We start from the raw sequence: 10,351 nt of genomic DNA on the forward strand, positions 1-10,351 counted from the left end.
GTGAATGGCAAAGACGCATCCACCGAATGTGAACGGTGGAAAAAGAAGAAGATCCGTATACACACTTGTACGCTTTGAAAGTTTTTAGACCCTTCGGTGCAACAATCAAAATAAAGAAATTAAGCATTTCTTGTTATTACCATATTACATTCCCAGCTGGAAATGTATCTACAGATTGCGCCCCACCAAAACCGCAACCTGCGGGAATTGGCTCAACAAGGACCGCCACAAGATGAAGTCTTGGTGTACGTGCTGTTTGTCAACACAACGAATCGCACTGTCGATTTGTATTGGGTGCGTGAGCGCGAAACCGAAAATATTCAATACACCTTAAAGCCGTTTGAAGAGGTACGCGTAAATACATTTAATACGCATACCTGGTTTTTCCGTGACTACTATACAGGCGAGCGGATGCATGTTCGCTCCCAGCGTATCTTTTGCCCTGTGCGCATACGCATGCCAAGAGATCCACAGCGTCCCGAGGAGCTATGCGATGTTCGCAGTCAGGTGTTGATACACTTCCCTTTACGAACCCTTAAGGAAAACTGCTTGTGGCTGATCGTTAAATGGTTAAAGCGTACGTGCAACGCACCGCGAGACTACATCAACAATTACATGATACCGGCAACGTTGAAGCAACAGTTGCTCACAATTCTGGCCACCATCGAGGTTTACTGCAGCCAGGCGCAAGCCGCCCGAATTCGAAGGTGAAGAAGAACATCTAGACAAAGGCCAGTTGAACATTTCCGCTACTGATGCTGATCGAATCGGCTTGAATCCTAAATGTATATTATGTATTAATCCGTAGTTCTTAAGACAGAAAGCAGCGACTATTACGATTGAAGAGTGATAAGATATGTGCTATATTGTATCGTATTGTACACTATATTGCGGAAAGAAAAGCCAAGCTTGATTTCCAAATAATTTAATAAGATTTTGATTCGATTTTTATATTCATTTTGTTTTTACTTATGTACAAATTGGCTGCATATATGCGTTTATGTTTCCTTCTTTTTTTTTACTACAATTGCATTGTTTTGTGTAATTTATCATATAACAGAATACTTAGAATTATGTTTATATGTATATGAATCTAATTAAACAACTCGGATGACGCCGAAGCGCTTATTATATACCTTTGTATGCAACGCGCGTCCGTCGTCGTCCATTTGATGCTTTTTGTCAAAACTTTTCAAAGACGATGTTGTTGTTGTTACTGTTCTTGTTACTGCTGCTGATGTTTAAGTTTTAAATGTATGTATTTATATAAATGGTATGTATATAAGTGTGAATACAGAGTTAAATTCAATATTCAATTTGTTATGTACTGTTGCAAACCTCATTATTTAATTCTCAAATATGAACTTGCTAAATCCTACCAAAAAAAAATATATGTATAAAACAAACCATTCTATTACTTGTATTCTAAACATAAGTGTTTGAGCAAATAAAATGAAAGAACTTGATAGTTAGTTCAAAGGACAAACAAATACAAATACATATCTTGCGAAACATACATACAATAAACACAAATGGTTGATCAATGTGTATAGCTCATATAATAACGAAAGATCACATGCGTCTTGGGGGGGAAAGCAACGCCATAGGTAAAGCACAATACTCTGGTAGCTGGTGATAGCGCGTTTAATATTTGCGAGTAACACGCTCCAAACTATCACCGATTGAACCTATTGGGTGGATAAATACAACTAACAATTAGGCTAGAAATTAGCAATATTCATAAATCTCTGTGAATGTGTGTTCGTGTGTGTATGGAGTATTATGTTGATCGTGTAATATTGTTTCGTGTATGTGTGGATGATCTGCTTCCATTTCATATTATTTACCATCGAAATTAAAGTTTTGCTTTGTTTTATATTGAAATGTTAAATCAGTCGATTGCTTCCATATAAAATGGCGAACTGTACGAAGATCCATGTTGGGATCAACAACCTAAACAAAGAGAAAATAGAACGGGTATAATATGATTTCGTTGGAAAGCAGAGAAATGCAGTTAACTGACCACATCGTTGCACCACAACTCAATGCGCTCCTCCGCTGGCAGCTGAGATCCCTCCGAATTGGCATCGCTTTGACTATTTTGTAATGAATTATTTGCATTGCCGCCGCTGGGAGTTGTCTCTGCGTTAAGCACTTTTTCAAGGACATGCTCACAAACCTTACGGCACTGAATAAACTCATTGGCCACCAGACGATCCTATAAATAACAAAATTTAGTTTACATTTCAACGAAAAACTTTACTTTGTTACCTTTTTAGTACGCTCCGGCTTGGTCATCTGTGGATGTGGCTGCAGGAAGAAAGGTATTTTAAGGAATTTTGGTATATTCCTCTCGATCACAACGTCCGTCACCCATTGCGGTGCTGTCTCGTGAAGCAAAGTACTTTCACTATCGCCGGCAGCATCGCGTACCAACAGTCGACACACAGTGCGACCGCCGACCTCGCTAAAAATATAATTGAAAAATCAGCGATCAAACTGCAAATTTAATATTTTCGATTCACCCACCTAAATATAACTGGAGTGTGCTTTGGCACTTGAAAGTAGCCGTTGCCACGCACGTCAGGCTCCATTTCATTCGGTGGTATACTGTGCGGTGGCGTCCAATACTCGAGTAATGCCTCAAGCAGCAATTTTCCATAGTTAATCTGGAATATGACAATAGTAAATTCACTAAGCAAATATCCCAATCCTTGCGATCAACATACCTTCATCTCAGTTGTCGGTTCATCACACTCTGGAAGGCCGGCCTCTATGGATACCCAGGCCGAGAAACAATCAACTTCCTCTTGGCCCAAAACTATCGTTGGCATCTATACAAAGAAAACAATACTTATATGTAATCTATAAAATACGATAAGAAAACCGCACATACGCCTGTTTTTAGATCGACTGTAAACCAATTTGGAATGTAGACTTGTTTGTTGCGCTTCTTAATCTCCTCCTCATAGTCGACTGGGCCCAGATCTTCTTTCTTGATCACGCGCAGCACATCATATACCACCACCTGATCCTGTGAGTCCTTTGTGATAATATATCGTTTATCGTTCAGTACAGTGCACTCTTTAATGGCAGCTCCACCTTTAATGCAAGCCAATTCCGTGCCACCCTGCGTCCATTGGGCATCCATGCCTCCAGAGCTGAGAGTACATCTGTCATACATGGGCAGCTTCCAGCAGCGAATATCTGAATTCCATGTGGTTGCCCAGACACCGGTTTTGTCAATGTTGTAGCCCAAACTGAGCACTGGTGCCTTCTCCTCGCACACAAGCATCTTGTTGCTGGGATTGCGCATTTCCGTTACGATAATGTTGCGATCCCTACTGCCTGATATTATATACTGAAAGTTCTCACTCATCAGCAGCGACCACACGCCCTCCTTGTGTACATGTATAGTCTGTATGCAACGCTGTTGGCCCAGATTCCACACCTTAATCGTGCCATCCGAGCTACCGGAGACCACTTGATTGCCGTCGGGCGAAACAACCAGGCAGCGTACGTTCTCCGTATGACCGCGCAGTTTCATGCTACGCATGCAGGTGCGAGGATCCCATATACGCAATATGTTCTCTGTCGAGCCACTCACAATAACAGTACCGGAGGGATTCATGGCCAGGCTATAGATGGAGTCCTTCGAGCCTGTTAGACTAGAGGTCGTCACGGTGTTGTTGCTGGCAGTCAACGCAGTGAGCGTATTCACGTCCCACAGAAATATTGCTTTGTCTAGACCGGCACTAGCCACCTGTTCGCGATCCTTGGCGTAGGCCAGCGCCTGTACATAATCTCGGTGAGTACGTAGTGTGGACATGCAGAATCCCTTGTGGGCATTCCACACCTTGACGGTAGTATCGCAGCTGGCGCTGATCACTGCAAGAAACATAGTAATACATTTTCCCAAAAATTATTTGGTTGTTCTTACAATTTCGACCGTTGCAACAGAGCACAATGTCATTGACCCAATCGTTGTGATGCTCCATGGACTGAATATATTTCTCATTGGACTCTGTCCGTGTGTTCCATACACGAATGATGGCATCTCGACCCGCTGAATACAACTTGCCATTGTTGGCATCCAGCTGTAGAGCATTGACACCATTCCTATGCTGTTTCTCCTCTGCGTCTCGTATCACAAAGGAGACCTGTAATCGCGAATAGTATAAATAATAAATTGTCTCATTAAAGACCACATAATGCTAGCGTAAATTCGTCCATTTTGAATTCCAATTAGCAAAATAAGGCAACCTCCTTTTTTTGCAATCCATACCCGGTGTTTCTTATTGGGGTATCGTATCGGTATCATCGGCTTTTACTCACCTGCATTTTTTTCCGTGCCTGGCAAGTTTTGTGCGTCAACATCTCGTAGACGGGCCAAGCCTCTGAAGCAGTTGTAGTAGCGGGAAATTTGTGGTGACTTCACGTTGACGTTGTCTCCTTCTGCACATTAAATACGCGCATTAATTAATTTCTTATCCTAGTTGCAAAAAAATTTAGCACTTTATACGATTTAGTTCAGCGTGACCGCAAGTTCAATTGCAAAATATACTAATTTAGCGTTGCCAAAAAATACTAAAATGTACCGTAGCTTGACTGAACTTCATATTATTTTAATTTTTACGTCTATGACAACGCTAAACATCTTGGCACAATAAATTTCGTATAGACAATATGATTATCAATAAAGACCTCATGCATGTTCCAATATAATAATAAACACAACATGAATTCATTGAAAGCTTTGAAATTATTACCTGTGTGCAGCGCTTATTGGAATTTTAAAAACAAAGCATTGCCACTATGTTTTTTTTCGTTGCCGGTTGTGGCGGATGTACCAACTCTTCATTCATTATTTCAACATACATTGTATATTTAATCAAAATCAATGAAAAAATAAAATACAAATTACGTACACATACTGATTTTAAAGCTTATGTGTATTAATTGTTGGTAAACAGATTCAAACAAGAAAACCGGCATTATTATTTTATAATTGAACCATTTGACAACACTGACATTTACATAACTTAAGAGAGCAGCACTTTTTTGCATTTACTGCATCCAAAAATTACAAACAATGGCCAGCACACAGAATAAAGGTTGCACCATTTGTGAAAAAGTGGGTTTGAAACCCTTCACCAAGGAGAATGTTTTCAACTATTACATACCGCTGCACGGTGTCGTCAGCTATGGAGCACTCAGTGTCAACGTCATGAATCCCCAAATCGTTCCACAGTTGCTGCCCAAGAAAGATCTGACAAATGTATTTCTCATTTCGGCAATTGTTGGCAGTGCTTTTTACATTTACGGTCGTCCACACTTGAAACACGTTAAGAATGGCAAACGAGGCGCATACGCAATACTTGGAGCTACTCTCTTCAGCATGGGATCCGTGCTTGCCTGGGCCCTGATTAAGTCAGCGCTGCCCAAAGATAACGCACTTCTGGCCACAGTGGCTGGATTAGGAACAGGCGCCGCTATTGTGAAGATTGGCACGGATTACATTCAAGAGGTGGACCAGCTGAAGAAATAGGATGGCACGCACATTCGTTTTGTAGAGTTACTGACATGCCCCACATACATACATAACTTGCTCATAATAAACTGATAAAATAAAGTGTTGCAAACTATGTACGTAATTTGAATAAAATGAAATTATTTAGTGAAAACAAACCATTTTCTAGACTTTGATATGTGTACCCATATACTATATGTATAGAGAAAAGTTTGAAGACTAGTTCAGAATATTAAAATTTGTTTTATTTAAAATTAAATGTACCTTTAATTGCCTTCTCTTAACTGCTAGTAATGCTTAACAATTGAATTGTTTTGTTTTCCTTTTTTATTTATGTGTGTTTAATTAATATACGTGTGTGTGTATGGTGAAATCAAAGTCATTGATATATATATTTATATATATATATATTATGTATACTATGTTTTCAATTTGAATAAAGAATGATTCTTAAGCGCCAATACTTATTTACAAATTTCTTGCTTGGTTAAAACATCCTACAAACTGTCTTAGTGACATTGAATTGACGACTACTTTTTATTTGTTAATAATTGTTTTGTATTGCAAAAACATACAAATTACTCTCGTTAACTTAATCTTAAATATGCATACATATTTTACAAACATACAGTGGTCATCAGTGGCTTAAATATGTTCTAATCAATCGATATATATATATATATGAAAAAAACATTATCTTTATAATCATCTAAACACATCACTGTTAATATTTTCGATATTTGATATTATTAGTAACGTGAAATGGTTTTCGCGTCAGACATTCGAAACAACTAAATTATATTGCATTTACACAAAAAAATAAAATAATAACTCAAGGGTGCTGCCTAGAAACGAAAATTGAAAGCATGATTGGAAGATGCGAAGCGATTTTCGACTATTGCATTGCTGTCCCAACTCGAACAACAACATTAAACCATTTTCACAGGTGATGAAACAAATGAAATTAGTTGGGTGGCAATCCAATTACGCAGAGCTGTTGGCGAACTGTTGCCACGACATCTGTTAATTTTTATAGCTGCTACTTCACTCTACTCCCTTCCGATCTTGAGTGCATCTACTGCACTCGCAATTGCACTCCAAGTACCTCACGCAATTCGTGCAGCTCCTGTGGTCCTTGCATTAGTCGCTTCACTCCTCGCGGTAATCCACGACACGACGCTAGATTAATTGAGCTCATGTGGACGCAATTCGTGAGTATTTCCTTTACTGCCTCCTCAGAAACGGATGATCCACACAGATTCAAATGACTGCCAGTAAATGGAAAAAGAAATAGTCAAAGATTTGTCTGACATGCCGACATTCATTTACTTACGCCAACGGAGACTCACTGCCCTTCTCCGCAAGTGCACGAAGTGCATTGTCTATGGGTTGCTGGACATTTGCCCAAGCCAGATCCAGCTCAATAAGACTATGTGCCCACTTCGATGCAATTAATTCTAGTCCAGAGCTGCACAAACGCAAATGAATGTTATTAATTAAAACTAATTCTAATAATTTGTATGACAACGTACCCCACATCACGGGTAACCGAGCAGCCCGAGAGAAATAAATGTTTGATATCCCATGCCGGTAGACGAATTAGACTTTCGTGTGTGAGGCGAGTGCAATTGCGTACATCAAGTAGCTTCAACTTTGAGCTGCTCTTCAATATGCGCTGTAAATGATCATCGCTAATGATGCGTGCTTCATCAGTCAGTGCAGCCACGGACAGCTCTTCGAGATCGGGAAACCCAGGTGAGTCCATCTGTGAAAGACGAAATTAATAATCTCTAATACATAAATTATTTTGTCTGCTACTTACAATCTCCTGCATGTTAGCTGTGCTTGGTGTTATGTGTGAATTGGTGACACGAAGCACCTTTAATTTCTGGCATCCATGCTGTAGTTTCTCGATATTTAGCACGCCGTGTGAAGTTGCCTGTGTGGTGACATTTGAGAGATCCAGGAGTGTCAAGTTTGGACAATGCGCCTGTAATTTGGAAATGGAAGTATGCATTCAGTTAATATGCTTTCCTTAACACTTGAATCCATTATTACTGTACCGCAAGTATGCTGACAATATTGGGTATGCCCGCAAGACGATTGTGTGCTAAATAGAGGTGGGTCAATCTACTGCCCATTACTTGTAATGCACTGCAAAGCGAATTAATGCCCACAGCGCTCTTGCTGGCATTCATTTCCACCTATAATATGGAAACAATTAATAACAAACGATTTAGATTTGGATGAACTGCATCTGATTAACATACATTGATAGAGCTCAAGTCTATTCGCTGCAGCTTTTGCATGTTATCGACCAGAAATGACAACTGATCTGTTGTCAAACTTTTCCAACCAGCTAATGTGATGCCCGTAAGATTGGGACAACCATTGGACAGTTTAAGAAGGAAGCAATTAATGTCTGTTACCTTCCAATTGGCTGCGAATTACAAAATGACAATTGGGTTACAATAAATATTGCAGTTAAAGATTACAAGCTACTTACAAACATTCAATTCAGTACAAGCACTGCAGCGATTATCCACAAACCATTTAAGCTTGAGTTCCGTGCGATACTTTTCTTTAATCCAGGTGGTCAAATCCATGGTGCGCCACAGTGTTGGCCTCAGTGAAACCTGTCGCCACAGCGAACACACTCTACCCAGGCGAAATAGTGTCGGCAAACAGCCCTCCTTATCGACAACAAGTTGAAATATCTGTAAATTGAAAGGAATACGTAAAATAGACTTCTAAAGTTCTTTGTCCGACTTCGTTGTCTTACACGAAAGAGCACTTCTTCAGGTAACTTTAGGCCCCACGCACTCTGCTCGACTGGCTCCTTGTCCGTACTGCTGCTTGTTGATATTTTCTTCTGTCGCTCCCCATTGTTGCTGCTTCCTCCGCTGCCGCCTCCTCCACCTTTTTTCTTGCGTGGTTCAGACTCGCCGTCATCACTATCTTGTGGCTTTGGTTTGCGAACGCGTTTCCGTGCTGGTTTCGATGGAGCTGCCGGTTTGTGGGCCACCGTTGGAGAAGTTACTGTAGCCGTCGCACCCATGGACAATTCTGTTGCCGTGGCAACAGCATCTGACTTTTTGATACACAACTTGATGCCCACTTTGTTGTCACTGATCTCGCTCTCGTACATGGGCAAAGCCTTCGGTTTGCGCGTTCGTGATGCACGAGGCGATGTTGATGCTGACTTATTCAGTTTCTTGTTGAGTGCCGTGACCAGCGGTTTGCCTCCCGACTTTGGAATGGTGCCATTGACCGTCGTTGCCGTTGCAGTTGCCTGATCCAACAGCTCTTGTTTTGGAGTTGTTGGCTCCTTTGCTTGTGGCATCTGTGTTTCCGTTTCACCGACTGGCGATCGCTGACCTTCGGATGCTGGGGAGCATGATGTCGACGTGGCCGTATTTGTTTCATCCGTTTGGGTCTCTGATTTGGGTGGCGATAGAATATTCTCTGGTATGGCTGATGTTGTTGCTGTCACTGCTGCTGCAGTTGAGGATGCTTCAGCCGCCAGCAGCTGTGGTGGCGTCTGTGAAGGTGTCGACGGAGTCAGCGTATTGATGTCCACTATGGCGTTGCTCACTGTGGCATTCAACTGTTTGACACTCAAGCTGTGATCGCTGTGTGCCTGCACATTATCCGTGTCCATTGGTTTTGCTTCTTCTGCTGACTCGACGATATCTTTGGATGATGATTCTTTAACACTGGTGGCCACTGATGGAGCAGCTGCGTCCACTTCTTGATTTTGCTGCACTTCACTCTTCACTGCATCGTGGGGGGTGGTCGATTTCTCGATGCTTTGCGTTTCACTCATTTCTTTCGTGCTGCAATATTTGAAAATGCAAAAATGGGAGGATTAATAATTATTAGGCGGCCGGAAAATCGATGCAAAACAAACTCAACCCATTTTGGCGGTTTTTCCAAGTTCTCTATACGTTCTCATTCTTGAATTTCACTCACTTCGCATTCTCTCCTATCAACAGAGCAACTCAACATGCAGTCGTAAATCTCACCTTCTATAGCAAATTACATATGTGTATGTATGTGTGTATGTATTTTTTTGTTTTTATTTTTATTCGTTTGTTCGCCTTTAATAAACAAGTTGCGGTAGGATCACACCGACCGAATTATAACCTCTTCGAACCTCTATTTCTCTACTCGAACACCGTTTGTGATTTGAACTGGGATCTGACACAGAATCTTTATCTTTTGCTGATAAGAATTTTCAGAGAGTTGAGGCACAAATCGTTGATACATGTTGATTTTCACTTCTTGTTAGCCCCACAATTGCTGCACTTATATGCCGCGCGCCACAATTGCGTGCAGGGTGCAATAATCGGCATTCAACTCACCACTTGAAGAGAGGTAGGTACACAAATGTATGTTATCTCCGTACAGTACTGCTTAACTCGCTCACACTCACTGCGGTACGTATATTAGGTCGACGGTAAAAACAGTGCGGCACTATGTGTGTGTTTGAATTGTTCGATTCGGAAGAGATTTTTTTCTTTTGGCGTTCATGGAATTTTTTACGCGTTTTGTTGTCTAAACTGCAGCGTTTACATTTTTGCCAAGCACTTGAGGCACTAAACAATAATTGATCACGGCATTGACATCGATCCGAATAATTTAAACACCTCAATTCGATGAAAACTTATTTTACTTAACCACTAGTGCAACGACGTAGAAGCTATTGCTAGCTAGAGAGAGGATGTGTTGTTTGTGTGTCAACACACCACTATGGTGGTGAGTTCGGCGCTTAAATTAACATTTCTAAATACTGCAATTAACAGCATCTATAAATTATCG

At 40.9% G+C, this 10,351-nt stretch overlaps 4 protein-coding genes across 4 annotated transcripts; 2 read left to right on the forward strand and 2 right to left on the reverse strand.

Moving 5' to 3' along the window:
* Nucleotides 1–36: 36 nt before the first annotated feature.
* Nucleotides 37–779, forward strand: LOC133845926 (protein Vhl). Its single transcript, XM_062280583.1, has one exon. It carries the CDS (start codon nucleotides 163–165, stop codon nucleotides 709–711), a length of 549 nt encoding a protein of 182 aa, XP_062136567.1. The 5' UTR covers nucleotides 37–162; the 3' UTR covers nucleotides 712–779.
* Nucleotides 780–909: 130 nt separating this feature from the next.
* On the reverse strand, nucleotides 910–4,583 carry LOC133845922 (WD repeat-containing protein 48 homolog). Its single transcript, XM_062280580.1, has 9 exons — nucleotides 4,336–4,583; nucleotides 3,941–4,160; nucleotides 2,897–3,888; nucleotides 2,730–2,834; nucleotides 2,530–2,669; nucleotides 2,272–2,467; nucleotides 2,024–2,218; nucleotides 1,848–1,953; nucleotides 910–1,688 (listed from the first exon to the last, which is right to left on the reverse strand). The coding sequence occupies exons 1-9, from the start codon at nucleotides 4,375–4,377 to the stop codon at nucleotides 1,645–1,647; spliced, it is 2,040 nt and encodes a 679-aa protein (XP_062136564.1). The 5' UTR covers nucleotides 4,378–4,583; the 3' UTR covers nucleotides 910–1,644.
* Nucleotides 4,584–5,092: 509 nt separating this feature from the next.
* Nucleotides 5,093–6,210, forward strand: LOC133845927 (uncharacterized). The gene has a single exon (XM_062280584.1). It carries the CDS (start codon nucleotides 5,093–5,095, stop codon nucleotides 5,546–5,548), a length of 456 nt encoding a protein of 151 aa, XP_062136568.1. The 3' UTR covers nucleotides 5,549–6,210.
* On the reverse strand, nucleotides 6,046–10,227 carry LOC133845921 (F-box/LRR-repeat protein 6). The gene is made up of 9 exons (XM_062280579.1): nucleotides 9,895–10,227; nucleotides 8,313–9,366; nucleotides 8,037–8,247; nucleotides 7,801–7,970; nucleotides 7,594–7,734; nucleotides 7,353–7,520; nucleotides 7,063–7,295; nucleotides 6,864–6,998; nucleotides 6,046–6,798 (listed from the first exon to the last, which is right to left on the reverse strand). The coding sequence occupies exons 2-9, from the start codon at nucleotides 9,354–9,356 to the stop codon at nucleotides 6,606–6,608; spliced, it is 2,295 nt and encodes a 764-aa protein (XP_062136563.1). The 5' UTR covers nucleotides 9,357–9,366; nucleotides 9,895–10,227; the 3' UTR covers nucleotides 6,046–6,605.
* Between the last annotated feature and the right edge of the window lie 124 nt (nucleotides 10,228–10,351).

The sequence above is a fragment of the Drosophila sulfurigaster genome, chromosome 3, assembly GCF_023558435.1.
Source record: "Drosophila sulfurigaster albostrigata strain 15112-1811.04 chromosome 3, ASM2355843v2, whole genome shotgun sequence".
Taxonomy (NCBI): domain Eukaryota; kingdom Metazoa; phylum Arthropoda; class Insecta; order Diptera; family Drosophilidae; genus Drosophila; species Drosophila sulfurigaster.

Bases quoted from the DNA above. Each gene is read 5' to 3' on its own strand.
- LOC133845927 (XM_062280584.1), top strand. From the start codon at position 5,093: ATGGCCAGCACACAGAATAAAGGTTGCACCATTTGTGAAAAAGTGGGT.
- LOC133845921 (XM_062280579.1), bottom strand. From the start codon at position 9,356: ATGAGTGAAACGCAAAGCATCGAGAAATCGACCACCCCCCACGATGCA. The intron at 7,296-7,352 runs GTAAGTAGCAGA...CGTCTTTCACAG, and splicing joins CAGCTAACATGCAGGAGATT to ATGGACTCACCTGGGTTTCC. The intron at 6,799-6,863 runs GTAAGTAAATGA...ATTTACTGGCAG, and splicing joins GGCAGTGAGTCTCCGTTGGC to TCATTTGAATCTGTGTGGAT.
- LOC133845926 (XM_062280583.1), top strand. From the start codon at position 163: ATGTATCTACAGATTGCGCCCCACCAAAACCGCAACCTGCGGGAATTG.
- LOC133845922 (XM_062280580.1), bottom strand. From the start codon at position 4,377: ATGTTGACGCACAAAACTTGCCAGGCACGGAAAAAAATGCAG. The intron at 2,219-2,271 runs GTAACAAAGTAA...TGTTATTTATAG, and splicing joins AGCCGGAGCGTACTAAAAAG to GATCGTCTGGTGGCCAATGA. The intron at 1,954-2,023 runs GTCAGTTAACTG...CTCTTTGTTTAG, and splicing joins AGTTGTGGTGCAACGATGTG to GTTGTTGATCCCAACATGGA.